The sequence below is a fragment of the Xyrauchen texanus genome, chromosome 37, assembly GCF_025860055.1.
Source record: "Xyrauchen texanus isolate HMW12.3.18 chromosome 37, RBS_HiC_50CHRs, whole genome shotgun sequence".
NCBI classification, from domain to species: domain Eukaryota; kingdom Metazoa; phylum Chordata; class Actinopteri; order Cypriniformes; family Catostomidae; genus Xyrauchen; species Xyrauchen texanus.
In genome coordinates, this window is record NC_068312.1 from 8,735,334 (window position 1) to 8,755,703 (window position 20,370).

At 38.5% G+C, this 20,370-nt stretch overlaps 1 protein-coding gene across 1 annotated transcript in view; it reads left to right on the forward strand.

The window, feature by feature from the left end:
* The window catches only part of bmp1a (bone morphogenetic protein 1a), a 100,819-nt gene that overhangs the window by 58,621 nt on the left and 21,828 nt on the right, over positions 1-20,370 (forward strand). Inside the window, exons 7-10 of the mRNA XM_052108037.1 lie at positions 11,331-11,455; positions 18,784-18,899; positions 19,344-19,446; positions 19,547-19,663. Coding sequence (XP_051963997.1) covers positions 11,331-11,455; positions 18,784-18,899; positions 19,344-19,446; positions 19,547-19,663 — 461 coding nt within the window. The remainder of the gene's footprint in view (positions 1-11,330; positions 11,456-18,783; positions 18,900-19,343; positions 19,447-19,546; positions 19,664-20,370) is intronic.

The window sequence follows — 20,370 nt, forward strand, 5'->3', positions numbered from 1 at the left end:
GTGAAGAAATACACTACACATAATCCAAATATGGCAAAAGATTCACCAATCAGAGAATCACACCAAAAAAAAGTGTTTATAGCTTCATTCATTCGCATGAAGCCGGTCTTCTACACTCTTAAAGTATTTGTACATATCTGAATATTTTGCAATAAACTTCATATACTGTATATTGTTTCTATACGTTTAATGAACAACTTTAAATCAATGGTTTGATTTTTTTCCATACTTGTTCATTCGATAACGAAACGTACACCAGCTGTTGTTTAAGTCTCCATTGGTTATGCTGATGCTAATGTCTATGCTGCATTCCATTCAACTCAGGAGGTCAGAATTTCAGACACCCTACTTGAAGAAGTGCAACAAAATGTCACTTGATGTCGGACTTCCATTTTGGTAACTCATGAGTATTAGTGGTGGGAATCAGCAGGGACCTGGCGATATGATATTATATCGATATCTGGGTCTCGATACAATAATATTGCAACTCTTCACATTTAGTGTATTGCGATTCAAAACAGTGATATATTGCAATCTTCTTTGGATCAACATGATCACATGGGACATCTGTATGTTCTTTCCAAGAGTTCCTGAACTCTAAAATTGGCCAAATTATGCCGACACACTGAAAAGTGCCATCTCCGTACAGACATTTTTGCATCGGCTCCAGAGTGTTTATCATCCCTTGTGGTGTTACAGGAAGCATGCTGCGTTAGCAGTATGGCAGACCGGGGTTGGGATCCCACGTCGAAACCAGGAAGTAATCTTTTTTGCATAATCAGTGACCAGCGCGAAATTTTTACTTTATTGCTGGTTAGGTTTAGGTTTGGGGTTTGGGTTGCGAGTTACAGTGTATAAAATATGCATTCCTCTTCACTGTATTACAGCCTATACAGCTGAAAACAACTCACTTCACATCTCTCTTTTGGCACCCCTCCATGGACATTTCACCCAGAATATGGAGCTCACACTTGCCCGTACACCCAACAACACTTATCGCTTTGGCCACTGGGGCAGTGTTTCAAATTTCGATAAGCTCAGACCGATTTTAGCTAAAGAAAAGTCATCCCACTTTCCGATTTCACTGTTAGATCAGTCTGATTGGACTTCAGTGCTTTGCACAACTGCTAAATTTCCTGCTTGACTTCATCATAGAACTACAGAAGTAGCACATCCTTTCAAATAAAAAATGAAGTACTTAAATTCTTAGCTTGATCCGAGTTCACATTTGGTCGAATTTAAATAATTGAATGTTTGTTGACATAATGTTGCAGTACGGTTTGGCTTCTCACACATTTGAGGTGCTAATTCTCCAAAATTATGAATTTGAAATATCTTAGTTAAAATAAAATTTCATGGCATTAGAATATCGATACAGGATCGTAATGTAAAATATCACAATACTTTGAAATATCGATTTTGTAGTCATGATCAGATCAAATTGGATAACCGATGTACAGCCGTGGCCAAAAGTATTGACAGTGACATCAATTTTGTGTTTTGCAAAGTTTTCTGCTTCAGTTGTTGTGGTGTTGATTCACATTGTTTCTAGATTGTTGTCAGAGTGATCAGATGCATTTTAAATAATTGCAAAAAGCTTCAATGGCCAAAAAAATTTACTTTATCACAAAAACCAAAATTTAACAGTTTTTTGGCCCTGGCACAAAATGACCAGCTAACATCATTTCGTTAATCATATCAGCAGCACCAGGGAAAGTGAACGAGTACTAGTCAGGTGAAATCACTCTATCATTCTGATTGGATCATAAGAGCAGACTGATTGCTATAAAAGGAGGGAAGAAGTGCTTCCAGTCATTGTTTTCTTGTTCGCAATTGTTACCTCTAAAGAAAAACGTGCAGCCATCATCGCTTTGAGAATATTGCTGCAAAAAATATTGCACCTGAAAGAACCATTTACTGGATCATCAAGAACTTCAAGAAGAGAGGTTCAACTGCAGTGAAGAAGGCTTCAGGATGTCCCAGAGTGTCCAGCAAGCACCAGGACCGTCTCCTCCTGAGGCGTCAGCTATGGAATTGTATCACCACCAGTGCAGAGCTTGCTCAATATTGGCAGCCGGTTGGTGTGAGTGCATCTGCACACACAGTGAGGCGAAGACTTTTGGACAATGGCTTGGTGTCAAGAAAGGCAGCAAAAAGCCACTTCTCTCCAAGAAAACATCAAGGACAGACTGAAATTCTGCAGGAAGTACAAGGATTGGACAGAAGAAGACTGGCGCAAAGTTATTTTCTCTGATGAAGCCCCCTTCCGACTGTTTAGGACATCTGGAAAATCGATAGTCTGGAGAAGAAAAGGTGAACGCTACCATGAGTCCTGTGTCGTGCTAACAGTGAAGCATCATGAGCCCATCCATGTGTGGGGTTGCTTTTCATCCAAGGGAGTGGGCTCTCTCACAATTCTGCCCAAAAACACAGCCATGAATAAAGAATGGTATCAAAACATCCTGCAAGAGCAACTTCTCCCAACGATCCTGGAGCAATTTGGTGATGATCCGTGCATTTTCCAGCATGGTGGAGCACCATGTTACAAGGCAAGAGTGATAATGAAGTGGCTCGGAGATCATTACATTGAAATTTTGGATCCGTGGCCAGGCAACTCCCCGGATCTTAATCCCATAGAGAACCTGTGGTCAATCCTCTAAAGGCGAGTGGACAAACAGAAGCCCACAAATTGTGATCAACTCCGAGCACTAATAAGACAAGAATGGATCGCCATCAGTCAGGATTCGGCCCAGAAGCTGATATCCAGCATGACAGAGCGAATTGCAGAGGTTATGAAGAACAAGGGTCAACACTGTAAATAATGACTCTTTGTTTTTGCCAATAAAAGCCTTCAAATCTCGTGAAATGCTTCTCATTGTTTTCCAGTATACCATAGAAACATGTGAAAAAATGATCTACAAATACTGAATCATCAAACTTTGCAAAACACAAAATTTATGTCACTGCCAATACTTTTGGCCACGGCTGTATGCAGACATTCAGGTTAATGCAATGGGTTCATGTACTACAAACTGTATCTACCCTTGTTGGAACATTATAAAATGTAATATAGGAAAGAAGCAAAATGTTAGTTCTAGTCTTGAGAAACCACGACACCAGAAGCAGTTTGGTATCAGTCTTCAGCTGAATGAAAGCGACCGTAGAACATTCTCAAGAGACTTTGAAGAATGTTATTCCCATTTCATGTGTATATCAATACGTTTTCCTGAATAGATTTGACAGCTTACAGCCAACATTCCCCCAGAGTGTAGGTAACATAAGTCCAGGCACACGCAAACACAGAGACTGCGATCAGCCACTATATGAGAACCATCTGTTTCCTCTCCTTTTGTTCTCGTTTTCCCTCTCTCTCTCTTTCTTTCTCTTCTGTTCTCTTTTGCCATCTGTTTCTCTAAAAAACATTTTTTTTTTTTTTAAAGAAATTGCTATTTGCTCGTGGCTCCAGGATTCTAGGAAGAGAATGAATATCTGGATAATACTTCAGTTAAGGGGAGCCTGTCATCAAGCCACGTAATGCTTTCATCCAGTCAGACAAATGGATTGATAGAGAGAGAGAGAGCGAGAGAGAGAGAGACACGGAGAGAGAGAGAGTTCTCTGAGAGACTTACTAGATAGTTTGTAAGCACCCATTATGACTAAAAGGTTTAATATAATTTCCTGACTTAACAGACCCCTGATAGTGTCTACAGTTTTATTTACGAACAAGATAAATCTCTAGGGATTCTTTAAATTAGAGTATGATTTATAGGCTGAGGTCAAAATATGATGGTGCCGTGAGGGTTTTTATTAAGGCTTGACTATACTGTATATACACTCACCGACCACTTTATTAGGAACACTGTACACCTACTTATTTATGTGATTATCTAATCATGCATTATGCAGTGCATAAAATCATCCAGATATGGGTCAGGAACTTCAGTTAATGTTCACATCAACCATCAGAATGGGGACATTTTTTTTTAGATATAATGTTTTATTTAGGTTTACTTATATTGCCCAGCCCTAGTTGTAATTATACACTCCAGATATGTGATTAGGAGGCAAAGTGAGGGTGGTTCTGGTTTTATTGCATGGCCGCTGCAAGTACTGGTTTCTTTCTCAGATTATTCTAAAGCTATCTTCTGGCAGTGTTCTGGAAAACTCAAGCCCAGAGTTAACTATAGCACAGAGCAGATATATAAAACAGTGAGAACTCATCCAGGGCTTTCTTCCAGATAATTTCATAGCCGCCCATAATGAATAAATTGTTACAGCATAATGTATGCTTCAAGTCTGTGGAGTTTATCCTGAATCATCCTCTCTTCTTCTGTTCTTTTTCTTTTATACCTTAAATTAAAGGGTATGTCACTCGGTTCTATAATGCTTTATGAGAACAAGGCTTTACTATGCAAGATGGACAGAACATTACGGCAGCTTCTTATTGGTTGCTGTATTTGTCGACTGTCCTGTTGTTTTTTGTCCCCATTGTCCCGGCTGTGTTTGAAGAGTGCTCGTACTGTAAATCTCCGTGGGAAGGCAGGCTCTTTGATTGCACTTGTATTGGGCGGATTTCATGGCCTTCCTTCAGTTTTCTTCTCGAAACTTTTCTCTGTAAGAAGCGAGTGAGCCCTCCTGGCTTTTTGTCTAGGGCATGTTTTCCGACCCCCTCCTTTGTATCCTGCCCCCCATCTCACCCACCCTACTAAGGGAGCTTTTTCTTCTTGAAACTGGTATTGGCAAATCAAGTCAAAAGCAAATGAAGAGCTAGCAGTATGTCTTCAGTGTGAGATGGGATGGAGCCGAGTGCTAGCGCTCACCCACACATCTACTGTTCAGCTCAATACACACAGATTGACAGAAAGGGTGACTCTCTTGAAAACCCCTTCAGGTCACTTGAAAAAAAGAAGAAATAATTTTGTAATATGAAAACGAGGCCTATTATTAATAATACGATTTCTTATTTAAATCTGCATAAATTAAAGGCAGTATAACAAATACTACCTTAATGTAGAAATAATTTTACATTTAAAAACATCCCTTTTTTGCATTATAGTAATGACAAAGAATTTTAATTAAAAAAAAAACATACTTGATTGCCATTAATGTCCATCCTCCATCCATCCATCTTCAACCGCTTATCCGAAGTCGGGTCGCGGGGGCAGCTGCTCCAGCAGGGGGCCCCAAACTTCCCTATCCCGAGCCACATTAACCAGCTCTGACTGGGCTGACCCGAGCGTTCCCAGGCCAGTGTGGAGATGTAGTCTCTCCACCTAGTCCTGGGTCTTCCCGAGGCCTCCTCCCAGCTGGACATGCCTGAAACACCTCCCTAGGGAGGCGGCCAGGGGGCATCCTTACCAGATGCCCAAACCACCTCAACTGACTCCTTTCAACGCAAAGGAGCAGCGGCTCTACTCCGAGCTCCTCACGGATGACTGAGCTCCTCACCCTATCTCTAAGGGAGAAGCCCGCCACCCTTCTGAGGAAGCCCATTTCGGCCGCTTGTACTCGCGACCTAGTTCTTTCGGTCATGACCCAACGTTCATGACCATAGGTGAGGGTAGGAACAAAAATTCCTACCCTCATGTGCCATTAATGTCACTATACTAAAAATCGCAATGGTCCTACAAATAGGCTTAATTTTCTCCCAATTTGGAATTCCAAATTCCCAGTACTTAGTAGGTACTCAATCTGGGTGGCGAAGGACAAGTCTCAGTTGCCTCCGCTTCTGAGACAGTCAATCTTATCACGTGTCTCGTTGTGCATGAAACGCAACTTACCATGCTCTCCATTGAAAGCAAGAAACACTAATCGCAACCATGAGGAGGTTACCCCCATGTGACCATCCATAGCAACGGGGCCAATTTGGTTGCTTCAGAGACCTGGCTGGATTCACTCAGCACACCCTGGATTCGAACTTGCAACAGCGTCAATACTCGCTGAGCTACCCAGGCCCCCACCTGGCTTAATTTTCTTTATGTAAAATGTTTAAAATATAATTTTTAAGAGGTTTGTCTTTTGACTTGGGGTGAATGTCCACAAATTATGTCCCTCTTTCAATCATAAGCCCATATCTGGTAGTGAATAGGGTTTTATCAATCCGAGTATGTCTCTGTAGTTGAAAATATCTTGTTTTGACATGAAACCTGAAAAAAGGCATAATTAAATCCCTAAGCCAGACTTAAACTTGAGCAGTTCAGGAATATTCAACCACAAGAGGATTGACTCTTATTAGGAGCAACTGCCTAGCAGTCATTATTGGATTGAAGCTCTCCGATGGAATGGATTTATTCTGTGTAAATATCTGTGACTTATCTTGAATTGCAAATTTAGTGAAAATGTTTACTTGAAATGTGGGCTGCATATCTTTACTGATTTTATTCTATAAAGCTTGTAGTTGAGCTCTGGGAAGGCCATCCTTCCCTTATTTGAACATGCCTGCTGTTGACTGGAAGGTTCCCATGGGAACAAACAAATGAGCGGACCCTCGCTGGCCACCATAGAGTGAAAGGCAAAGACGATAAACTTGCAAAAAGTGTCAAAGTGAGAAAAAAGACAGGTTTTTGGTACTGAATCATTCTTTGTTGCACTGTGCAAACTCTTTTCCTTTTTTTTTTCCAGCTATCGTTTGAAGATTTGGAGAATGAGACTCGTTGCAAAGCTCAAGCAGCTGAAACCAAATTCGTTCCATATTTACTCAAGTTTTCTTTATTCATAGCTTATTTATGACCACATATTCTCATGGTGATTCGATTGACTTATATATAAGAATAGTCACCCTGAAATATGCTGTTATTTACTGTGGAACACATTTCTTTTTTTATTCTTTGGGCGTGGAAACTACAAGCGATGAATAGATGCATCAATGAATAATGACTTCAATTTAGGTCTGTTCTTCTTCAGAAGACTTGAAATAAAGTGCTTAATCTATACAATCTGTTTTTATGATATTTAAATGATGCTTTTTATTCATTTTGGAGTTTGGCAGCGCTGTCACTGTGAACTGCCGTCGTAAGGCATGAGCTGCAAAAAGATTCCTAAAAAATTCCACTTTTTTGTTCCACGGAAAGTATGGATTTGAAACAACATGAAATTAGAGAATTTTTCTTTTTGGATGAACTATTGCCTTAAGGAAGCCACAGCCCTGGAGTGCGTAATGAAGTGTACAGTGATGTCAAATAGGAAGTTATTGTGCCGTGTGTGGGTGCCAACTAGAACATTGAATTCAGGTCATGTTTCGACAGCCAGTGTATTGGAACATTATTATGAAACATTACTCCATCAGGCCTATGAGGTAGGATTTAGCTCATCTCAAGAATATGTTGAAAAACAGTATGGTGAGCCAATGGGCCACTGATGCATACAAGAGTTTTTATTTGATTATTTAAAGAAGGTTTTCACAGTTAGTGTTGTTCCTTAATACATTCCTAGCCTTGGGTAGCCAGATTTTTCACTATTGGCCAAATAGGCCAAAAAACCCATGGACCAATCTGTTCAAGATATATTTATTGCAAGGGTTTTTCTAATCTGTTTAAACATACATCAGACGGACACTTTCGGAGCATCTCACTTTGTTTGCGGTGCGTAATAAACAGCATTCTTAGATTGATGTGTCAAGTTAAATGTAGTTTGAAACCTGGAAAAACACGTCTAAAGATCCTTTGCATTCCTAATTGCACTTAATTGCGTCCATTTGTGTTTGAACTTAACCCTTGTGCATCAATTAAAAAAAGTTCCACATAGGTTCATTATGGACAAAAATGTCCATGTCCAAAAACTGTCATAAAAATATTATAGATTTATATTTTTTTCCACTTTCACTGACATAATTTTTTTAACCAGCATCAGCTCTAATCATAATGACCAAACATTCATTCATTTTTAGAATTTTAACCCTTTAAACGCTGGTTTGTTTACATAATGCCACTGTTGTTTTTTTAGGAAAAAATGAAAAATAGTTATTATTTTCAAATTTAATAGATGCTAAGCAGAATTTTTTTTTCTTTGATTATTAGAGCCTCGGATATGTCAATGATTAACAACAACATTCATTTTGATGCTTTCATATTTTTTATGCAGTATCGGATTTTAAAAAAAGCTACCACTCAGGTCCATAATGGACAAAAATGGCCATGTCAAAAAAGTGTAAAAAAAATATTATAGAATAATATTTTTTTCTACTTTCACTGACTTATATTTTAACCAGCATCAGTTCTAATCATAATTACCAAACATTCATTTATTTTCAGAATTTTAACACTTTAAACGCCGGTTTGTTTACATAATGCCACTGTTGTTTTTTATAAAAAATATAATAATTATAATTATTTTCAATTTAATAAATGCTAAACAGAATTTTTTTATTTTTATTATTAGAGCCTCAGACACATACAAACCACACTCTGAAATCCATACCAACACACTCACACAATTATATATTCATAATGTATCTAATTGGCTCTATAATATGCATAAGCCAAAAACAGCAGAAAACAACAACAAAAGCGATGATATGCCAAACCTGAAAAAATGGCACGATCTGGTAAAAAATATTTAAAATGTACATTTTGAAGCCTTGCCAACATAATGAAAGCATGTTAAACAAGATTGCATAATTTTATAGTTAAATGGCACTGGGATTAAAAATGTTTTTTTTTTTTTGCAGTTTTAATGGGTTTCAATGGGGCCATTTTTGTCCAAAACGACGCTAAGAGGGAGTATTTTGTGTAACTAGTGCAAAAAATATTTTTTTTAAAGGAAATAGGGTGAAATATTAAAATTCCAATAAAAATTCACACCTGTGGAAAATTTTATGCAGTTAGCATTAACACAGACAAAGTTATCAAAAAAACAAAACTGAAAAAGCCAAAAATGTCCACAAGGATGCACAAGGGTTAAGAACACATTCTCATCTTGTGCTGTTGCTATTATCAAGCAAGCCTGAGTGTATTTTGTTGTCTGTACAGTTGCACGTTGCAAATACATCTGGAGTTTCCCTTACTGCCCCCTGTTGAAAACACGTGGTGCTTCCAAGCTCGACTTGCTCAGTATTGACGCTGACTACCACCCCTGGAGTTGCGAGTTCGAATCCAGGGTGTGCTGAGTGATTCCAGCCAGGTCTCCTTGGCAACCAAATTGTCCCTGTTGCTAGGGAGGGTAGAGTCATATGGGGTAACCTCCTCTTGGTCGCGATTAGTGGTTCTCACTCTTAATGGGGCACGTGGTAATTGTGTGTGGATCACAGAGAGTAGCATGAGCTTCCACATGCGGTGAGTCTCCGCGGTGTCATGCATAATGAGCACCATGACCAGATGTGCGATTGACTGTCTCAGAAGCGGAGGCTACTTAGATTTGTCCTCCACCACCCGGATTCAGGTGAGTAACCGCGAAACCACAAGGACCTACTAAGTAGTGAGAATTGGGCGTTCCAAATTGGGAGAAAAGGTTTTTTTTAGCTTGATTGCTCAGTTGGTTGGAATAATCTTAATTTTGGTCTGGGGCCATAATTAGTATTAAATCCACAGCCTTATTTATTTATTTAGCTAACAATAGCAAAGATGAGACAAAAAAAGACGCATCATGAATTTAAACAATTTTAATTTAATTGTAATTTTAAAGAAATATGACACAAAGAATAATACTGCAAGATATCAGGTTGTGCACAAACAGAAGAAGCATATAGTTAAACATCCTGTTTTAAGAAGAAGAAATATTTAGATAGAGCTGCATGAACAGAAAGAGCTGAACACCAGCAAAATGAACCAACCTGGTTGGACAATTTTTATTTTCGTTGTCAAAAATGATATTCCATGTTAGACTAAAATTAACAAATTCGACACGACAAAATGATCAGCTTATCAGGCATTAAGCAGGGCAACTTCCTCCAATGTTCCTCCTAAAAACTGAATAAAATGTTTTGTGTGTGGTATGCATTTTTCCCCCTCCCCTTTTCTCCCCAATTTGGTATGCCCATTTCCCAGTGTGCTCTAAGTCCTCATGTGGCGGATGACGAATATCAGTTGCCTCTGCATCTGAGATCATCAATCCATGCATCTTATCACATGGCTTGTTGAGCGTGTTACCACGGAGACCTAGTGCGTGTGGAGGCTTCACACTATTCTCCGCGGCATCCACACACAACTCGCCATGTGCCCCACCGCAAGCGAGAACCACATTATGGCGACCACGAGGAGGTTAACCCAATGTGAATCTACCCACCCAGCAACAGGGCCTATGGTTGCTTACGAAGCCTGACTGAGTCACTCAGCACGGCCTGGATTCGAACTTGTGAATCCAGGTCCTGGTAGTCAGTGTCTTTACTTGCTGAGCTACCAAGGCCCCCATGTGGTATGCATTTAATGATCTGTGGATGGTTCATTGGTGGTACACGAGTTTGTTATCTGAGGCTAAGAGATGATTATTCCAATCAGTCTATCTCATCTAGTATCCATTTTTTATCTCTAATACAACTAGGTCCTGCTTACACCTGGGGTTAATTATTCTTGGGTGGTCCAATAACCTAAATACAGGTGCAAATAGGATTTTGTGATCTAGTCACCCAAAGCACATTTAGAGGTGGTCATCAGATTGTTTTTTATTTATTTCTTTTTGTTCAACTTTGCGAGCTAGCAATTGATCATTTGGAAAAGCCCACACATATACATGCACATTTCAACATGCAGTAACACACTAGTCACGAAATAATAGAGCTTTCCTCAACAAAATCTAATCACAAGTGGTCACTGAGTAGTCACAGACTTGTTTAAGACAAACATTTATACCAGTTGTAATTGGCAATCTGTCTTGACTTTGCTGACCACTTATGATCGGATCACCCAAGATGAATGTTAATGCAATACCAGGTGTAAACGATGCTCTTGCTGTTTGGAAATTTTAGGATGGTGAGTTTGTTTTGAAACCAAGGCAAAGTGCTCTAGGTATGCTCAACATTTTATGCAGTATTACACACATAAAATCCCTTGCCAAAACAACAGAAAAGAGCAGATGAGCCATAAATGCTTCTACGGAGAACACAGCTTGGCTTGATTCCCATTTGGCATGATGTCTGCTCCACACAAATGATTTTGCAGTCTGTTGAATTAATTTGCCAAAACTTATCGCTGCAATATCTTAAAGCATTACCTTACTCATGATGCTGTGTATAGATGGGTATTGCTAGAAATTTCAGAAAACACGAGACAATGATTTGACAAGAGACAAGAAGAATGATATAAACGATTGTTAGACATCATTTGGATTTTCCAGAAATATATCTCTTGTGTTTGCACACATTTTTATTAAAGGGATGTTTTTTTTTCTTTGTCTCACAGAGGGATTTTCTTGGACACCATTCTGCCGCGATATGATGTGAACGGAGTTCGGCCGCCCATCGGTCAGAGGACCAGATTAAGCAAAGGAGACATCGCACAGGCACTAAAACTTTACAAGTGTCCAAGTAAGAGAATCCCAGAAATATAAACTATTATTCTGGGATTTATACAGCAATTATACAGAATTACAGAATGGTAAACTTTTGTAATTGTCAACATCCATCGATACAATTACTATAGGTAAAAATACTGTCAGACTAAAACATGGAAATAGTGGAGATATAAATCTTACTGCATCTGCATTAGGGCTTTCTTGACAACAATTTTTTTCTAGTTGTCCAGAAAACTAGTCGACGGGTCAAAGTTTACCTTACTTGATTGTTTAGTAGTGCTTAAAATCGTAATTTTATGGATTTGTTAGCTAAAGAATTTCAGGTAACTAAAAATTATTCACTGACTTTTGGCACTTTTCCACTGCACGTTACGGTTCAACTCTACTCGCTTTACTTTTCTGAGCTTGCTTTTCCACTGCCGTTTAGTGCCGCCTCAGCATGGGTGGGTTTATAGGCTGATCGTCATAGTTGCACCGCCACTACTGCCGTTACATCTGCATCTGCATCTTACGGTCTTAAACACAACACAAACTGACCAAAACAATAACACGACCACTAGCTGTTAGCTACTAGCACATTTTGCTGCTTAAAGCAGTTGTTGCATGGTGATTTTACAGAAGTGTAACAGTTTAATTGGCCTGGTTGTTTTAGAAGCTTCCAGTAGCTGGTCAACTAAATAAAGTGAAGCTTTCAAGCAGACATAACAAAACATACCATCCTCCATCGTCAACGCCAGTCCAGGGCACTCTCCCGCCCATTGCTCGCCGGTCTAGATTGCATCCATTTGGTTGAACCACTTCCACTTTTCCTTGATGGTTCTGTAGTTACTAAAGTTTTTTACTTTTCCCTACACTGTTGGTAGGTCTCTTCCTGAGAGACATTTTCGTTTCACTCATCGCTAACGAGTGGACCGTCTGCATCTCGTTTATTGACCACGACGTGGTTTTGCGAACAGCCATTTCTTTTTTCACAATTCGAAAGTCTCGTGAACAAATGATACTGTTATTGCTGTTGCTAACTTTAAAATTGGCAGGTTTATGTCACGTGACGGAATCCAGTGACTCTGGTAGTGATCTGCAGGATTTTGATGTCACATTTAGTATTGGCTCGGCTCGCTTGGAACCTCGACCGAGGTGGTACTAAAAAAAGTATCAGGTACCAGGTACTATCCACAGTGGAAAAGCCCCATTTGTGGCTCTTTATTCCTTTGCTGTCAAAGTTCAGATTATGTGAGTGAAAAACAAAATTGCAACAAAAAGCCAAAATATTTATTGCCAAATTCATGCTGCTTCCCTCATCCTTATAGTTTCTTTGAACTTCTGGGTGACACTTGTTTGATTACTGGGCAGTTCGTAACAATTTTGTCTTTTACGTGAATACTTTAAATGAACTCTATTCCAGATTTCTGCACGGCTGACACAGTTTGCCTAGAACATGCTTTGTGAACACAAAGCACTCTAGATTTATTTTATTTTCACTTTCGCCAAATTCCACATTTGGCCATTACAGGATATTGTACAAAGTTAATCACACACCGTTACACAGGAATGCAGAATGTGGACAGAGAAAACTTCCTCCTGCTGTCGCCATGTACAGAACAAATGTGAAGTTCTGTGATCCCAATGTGTCCAATGTTTCACTTGACAGGAGTATACACAATTGATGCAGTACGTTATCTTGGCGACGGTCTCTCTGATTCCCAGTCTGGCAGAAGGCAGAGTAAACACTGGTCAAACACAGGAAGTTAGTCATCTGTCCTCTTTCCCAGATAAATCAAGAGGAGAAAACAGTTGCTTTCTAGGATACTGCAACTAAATGGAGCACAAGGGGTCAAGACATTTTCCATGTAATCTCTACGGAAATGTTCAAACAGAAACCACCAGAGAGTGAAAACATCATAAAAGTCTTTTTAAAATACCAGGTTTAAAGTCAACATGAAATCAAAATTGACCATAAATACTTCTTAAAAGGGTCATAACATGAGGGATTACATTTTCCTTGATCTTTTGACATATGAGAGGTCATTGTACTATAAAAACATACTTTAGGTTTCAGAACTCAAAACTTCCACCTCACTGCAAAAAGAGAATTTTTTCGAAAGCAAGCTGCCAAAGCAACTCGTTGTCTACTTCCTCCACATTGTGATGTCACACTGTGGTAGACATTTGTATCTGACCTCCACAAAAACATATCAGCGCCTACATTGCCTTATCCCTTCCTTAGCCCCGCCCAGTAGTTGTGAGCCGTGAGATGGCAAAAAGAGAACAAGTCAAGAGCAAAGAGCCAATAAGAACAGTGGGTGTTTACTGTAAAGTCTTAAAGGGGAAGCAGCACAAAAACCGAGCATTTCAGACAAAACATCAGAATGACGGTGGAAAATGATAATTTTTTACAAATATATGACAGATTTTTTGTGCAAAATACTTTATTAATATCATAAGTGAATCTGAAGGAACATATTGAAATAATAAAAAAGTCATGTCATGATGCCTTTAACACAGGTTCCTGGTCTTAATTTGCATGATTCATAAGTGAACAATACTGCAAATAAAACATTAGTCTTCGTAATTTTCTATCAAATGTTAATATCTTGCTCCGCCTCTTAAACAACTTTCCTTTTATGCTTGTGAAAATAAATCAAATTAGCGGTTATGGCATTTTTAGGTTACTTTTTTGGGCAATGTAGCCTTTCTAAAATGTTGCTGATAGTTAACGGCAGTTAATGGCTGAGTTTCCATTAAAACATTTGATGTAGATTTTAAATTTCCTGAATGGAAATGCTTGATATGGGCAATAATGATCAAAATTTGCCTCTAATTTTATGCGCTAGGCAGAGATGAATTTTCTAGAGTTGTCAAAATGTGCTTTAGGGTGATGGTAATTATTTTTACCATTTTGTGCAACCTTTAACCAAATGTGCGACCTTGGCACATATTTCTTTGAACATAGCTCTTGACACTCAGAGGTGTTCAACCCATAGCTGGCCATTAAAATGGGTTCTCATAACCTGCCAGAACAGTTTTAAGCACATGCACGCTCCCAAGTATGCAGAGACTGATGGCGTATGGGCATAGTAGCAGCTAATTTAGCCCTCATTATATGAGATATTACACTTATTCTGAGGCATCTCCTGGCAGCAATGTACAATTGCTCCAATACTGCAAATACAACTCTCTGCGAAGCAAGGTCATTCAGCGGCTCCATTATGACAAAGCAGGCTCCCTCAAGATAATGCTAATGAGGAAGTTGATGGAAATGTGCAATGATTTGCATTTCCTTTTGTTTCATTTTAGAAATGCACTTACAAATGCAAAACATTTTGGATGGAAACCCAGGTAGTGTTAATGTAATAATAGATACACAATATGTAAATAACAAGTTATTTAAGATTTGAATAAGAATTCTCAGCAAAGGTGGGTGCTGGAAAGGAGTAGTCCACCGCAAACTCGTTGGGACTGTTGCTCATGTTCACATACAGTATGGTCATCGGTTTTTAAAGTTCAGATTGAAGTATATTTGAGGAGTGTGAGTCACGTGACACTGTATCCATGCAGTGGACATGGGATGATGTGGCCAAAAAAGGCAGCTGCAGAAAATCACGTTGTAAGAAAGGTGGAAGTGTGGCAGATTTTTTGCACCGCATTCCTCGTGGTATCTGTCATTTGAGGTGGCTTGCCAAACCGCTTGTTAATAGTTTTAAACAATGATCATATTCAAGGTCACAAGTTTTAAAATCAAGTAGCTTTTCAGTAGCAAAACTATATTTTTGACAAGGTAGCATACATGCCTTGTACCTGGTGTTTTGAATCAGAACTAAAGATGTCCAATCACAAATGAATGTCTCACTTGAGTCGGTTCTTTACAATGAACTGGTCACACTTGATAGGAAAGCAGGCTGAATCGGTTCACGATTCAATCTGAATTACTCTGAAAGCTTGCGGTCATGCTGCTGAATCATTTGGCGCATGCTCTCACTTGTCAACAAGCTCATGGAATATTTTATATAATTTTATAACATGGCAAATAAAGATAACACTGGATACAGTGGATCTACAATCAATCAATGGAAACCAAACCTGCAAATACATCCTGTCGTTTGCCAGTGATGAAGAAAGTCTTTATTAATTTCAATACGTGTGCATCTTGTGAACGACTTCTGCAGGTTAAGACATTTTCCAACCAAAAGAGTATCAAAACACTTATTAGCCTACATGAAAACACTTAAAAAAAAGTACCGTGACATTACCATGTTTTTGGACATGTACCATTACCTTGAAGCGCCATGTACCATATTCATATACAGTAGTATATGAATGTGGTAATCATATATCAAATTACCATGCATTCTTTGAAGTACTTTGAAGTACCATGCAACTACAGAATTGTGCATAAATAGTTGTATAACAAAGTACCATGGTATTAGCATCTAATACCATCAGAAATCACTTTGTTATTTCCCAGATGTGCTCTCTCTCACACACACACACACACACACACACACACAATGAATTTGGCCTCTTAATAAAAGGTTTCAGTACATACTGTAATGCAACAGCTAGACACCGAATTACAGGATAAGATGAATGGTAAACTGAATATTTTTATACAGAAATGTGCCAAATGAAATTTACATACGTGTTTGTAGAGCTAGTTGTATAAATATGAATGTATATGATTGTTTTACGTGCACATACAGTTGAAGTCAGAAGTTTATATATACCTTTGCCAAATACATTTAAACTCAGTTTTTCACTATTCCTGACATTTAATCATAGAAAACATTCCCTGTCTTTGGTCAGTTTGGATCACTACTTTATTTTAAGAATGTGAAATATCAGAATAATAGTAGAGAGAATGATTTATTTCAGCTTTTATTTCTTTCATCACATTCCCAGTGGGTCAGACGTTTACATACACTTTGTTAGTATTTGGTATCATTGCCTTTTATATTGTTTAACTTGGGTAAAATGTTTTGGGTAGCCTTTCACAAGCGTCTCACAATAAGTTGCTGGAATTTTGGCACATTCCTCCAGACAGAACTGGTGTAACAGTCAGGTTTGTAGGCCTCCTTGCTCTCACACGTTTTTTCAGTTCTGCCCACAAAAATCGGATTGATGTCAGAGATTTGTGATGGCCACTCCAATACCTTGACTTTGTTGTCCTTCAGCCATTTTGCCACAACTTTGGAGGTATGCTTGGGGCCATTGTCAATTTGGAAGACCCATTTGCGACCGAGCTTCAACTTCCTGGCTGATGTCTTGAGATGTTGCTTCAGTATATCCACTTAATTTTCGTTCCTCATGATGCCATCTATTTTGTGAAGTGCACCAGTCGTCCTGCAGCAGAGCACCCCCACAACATGATGCTGTCACCGCCATGCTTCACGGTTGGGATGATGTTCTTCCTCCAAACATTCCTCCAAAAACTAAAATCTTTGTCCCCATGGGCACTTGTAAACTGTAATCTGGCTTTTTTAAGGTGGTTTTTGAGCAGTTGCTCCTTCCTTGCTGAACAGCCTTTCAGGTTATGAATATTTGACTAGTTTTACTGTGGATATAGATACTTGTCTGCCTGTTTCCTCCAGCATCTTCACAAGGTCCATTGCTGTTGTTCTGGGATTGATTTGCACTTTTTGCACCAAACTAAGTTAATCTCTAGGAGTCAAAATGCATCTTCTTCCTGAGGGGAATGATGGCTGTGTGGTCCCATGGTGTTTATACTTGCGTATTATTGTTTGTTCAGATGAACGTGATGTACCTTTAGGCGTTTAGAAATTGTTCCCAAGGATGAACCAGACTTGTGGAGGTCCAAAAATAATTTTCTGAGGTCTTTGCTGATTTCTTTTTATTTTCCCATGTCAAGCAAAGAGACACTGAGTTTGAAGGTAGGCCATAAAATACATCCACAGGTACACCTCCATTTCAGTACACATCCTATCAGAAGCTAATTGTCTAAAGGCTAGACATCCTTTTCTGGAATTTTTCAAGCTGCTTAAAGGCATATTTAACTTAGTGTATGTAAACTTCTGACCCACTGTAATTGTGATATAGTCAATTAAAAGTGAAACAATCTGTTTGTAAACAATTGATGGAAAAATTACTCATGTTATGCACAAAGTTGATGTCTTAAACGACTTGCCAAAATTATAGTTTGCTAATATTAAATCTGTGGAGTGGTTAAAAAAAATAGTTTTAATGACTTCAAACTAAGTGTATGTAAACTTCAACTGTTCGTATTGCACCATACTGTACTGTACTGTTCCAAGGCTTTGATAAACATCATGTGAATAAGTCATTTAGGCGCTTTCTCTATGACAGTATGCTCTGCGCCTAGGAGTGGTGGTGGCGTAGTGGGCTAAAGCACTTAACTGTCAAGCAGAAGGTTGTTGGTTCGATCCCCACAGCCAACACCATTGTGTCCTTGAGCAAGGCACTTAACTCCAGGTGGCTCTGGGGGGATTGTCCCTGTAATAAGTGCTCTGTAAGTCACTTTGGATAAAAGCGTCTGCCAAATGCATAAATGGAAATGGAAATGTAGCAAGCTTCCTTTGGCATGTAGCTTGTAGTGTAACTTGCTACTTTTTCTGAAGTGCAGCTTTTAGCTTAGCTTAACACATTTTTCTATTGAGTAGTTGGTAGCTTAGCTAGCTAAATTTTGGCAGCAGCTCAGGGTCACCCGACATTCACAGAATTTTCAATGCAGGAAAACCCCTGAAAAACTTCACCCGCCAAAGTGGCTAGTAAGAGTGACAGAGTTACCCGCCATGGACGATTTTTACCCACATTTAGCGGGGGTTTATTTCAAACTCTGATTATATTATATTAAAACTACTGTTACTTGGACATTACATGAATAAATGGCACAATGAAGAAATGCTGAATTGCCATGTGCATTGTCCATGATCCAGGTCGATCAATGGTGTATTTATTTAGCCAGCACATTTTATGCAGTGGACCTTTTTTCTTTCTTCTTCTTCATGCAGCAACATATAAATGAGTTTGCACTTAGTTTGTATTTTGCTTTACATTCATTTTCCTCTCTTGCTCTTTGCTGTGATATCAGACAGGTGTGTAAAATTAGAAGCAGATGTCCTTCATAACTTGAAAGGCTCAAGGCGCATGCTATGAAAGAGAATCCAGACTTTTATGTGATTTTCTGCCTTTGTTGTCTTTAATGACGCACGGCGGTGCTTTATAGGGAATTTACAATCTCTGTAGACCATTGTGTGGAGCTAATGGCACATTATGTATAATGACCACTTTTTAACTCTTGAATGTTGACAGATATTGATCTTTCTTTCTTTCTTTTTTGGTTTCTTGCTTTCTTTTTATTCTTCATAGGATGTGGAGACAGTTTGCAGGAGAGCACAGGGAACTTGTCTTCTCCTGGTTTTCCGAATGGTTATTCAGCATATATGCACTGCATCTGGAGAATTTCAGTCACACCAGGAGAAAAGGTGAAGGCAACAGTTAACTTTGTTGCAAACAGAGGACTTATTTTGTGCCATTCATTCAAAAGTAATAATAGTCCCACAAAGAGTTGAGAAGTCCCATTCATTTTAGGTCGGCATGGCATTATATATGTTGCAATGAACATATTTAAATTAGGGCTTAAATATGTTAATCAAATTAATCTCAAATTTTGTGTGATTCAGTTATTGTACATGATACGTTACCACAAACATAAAAAAAAGTCATCATATATACAGTATATATTTACTTTATCGGAAAGAACTTGCATGAAATTGGCTTGTCATCATTTATTTAAATTATTAAATATGTACGTTAAATGTATTTATTTATTTATCGTCTTTTCTCCCAATTTTAGATATTAAGACATTGCTTTCGCAGATTTAAACTTAGCTCGGTTTATCACTTGTTTTTTTAATTTTTTTTTTAAGATCATTCTGAACTTCACTTCTATGGATTTATACCGAAGTCATTTATGCTGGTATGATCATGTGGAGATTAGAGATGGATATTGGAGGAAAGCCCCATTGAAAGGTTTGAATGAACCGCTGACACTTCTGATGAACAATACAAACAAGTGAAAGTGAAGCTGTTTTATTCATTTTGAAATTTTTTCTTGTGCTTCTCTGTTAAGGTCAATTCTGTGGAGATAAGTTACCTGAACCAATTATATCAACAGACAGTCGCTTGTGGATTGAGTTCCGCAGCAGCAGCAACTGGGTGGGAAAGGGCTTCTCTGCTGTTTATGAAGGTATTGTTGCCAGCAAGGAACAATTATTGACCAAACAACAATCAAATATTCTAAAATATGTCATATTTGACATTTTTAACTCACATTGAAGAAAATACAACAAAACAGTAGAACACTTCTGTTTGAAATGTTCTCAAACATTAGCTGCATCCTAATTTGAATACTTTTATTAAGCACGTAACGTATGTTTTTCACTGGTGATGGTAAAGTACATACTTTTAAGTGTGTCGTAAGACTGTGCCCTAATATTGGGACATAGTATAATGTCATAAAATTGTGTCTTGACACCATATACCCTTTTGTCACCTACCATTTGCATTTGTGTTTAAACGTTAGGATATGGTTAGGAAATTCATCCACTTAAAATGTTAAATGTATTATTAATTAAAAGTTAAATGTATAATTGATATGCCACTAGCAGCACCAAACAGAATTGCAATGATTATCACCGTCTTCCATTGATCAAAATACAGGTAGTCCCTCCCAAACTCACATCGATAGAGCCAATGTTGTTTTGTCCTGTCATGTCGGGGTGCTCAAACAATCAGATTACATTTTAATTTGATGCCTCTAGTTGCGCCTTTAACTTTTAGGTTAAATTGGGTAACTATATAGTGCGTATAGTATGCAAATTAGGATTTGAGATAGACCGATATATCGGTTTTACTAATTAATCGTTGCAGATAGTTGCTTTTTGGAACTATTGG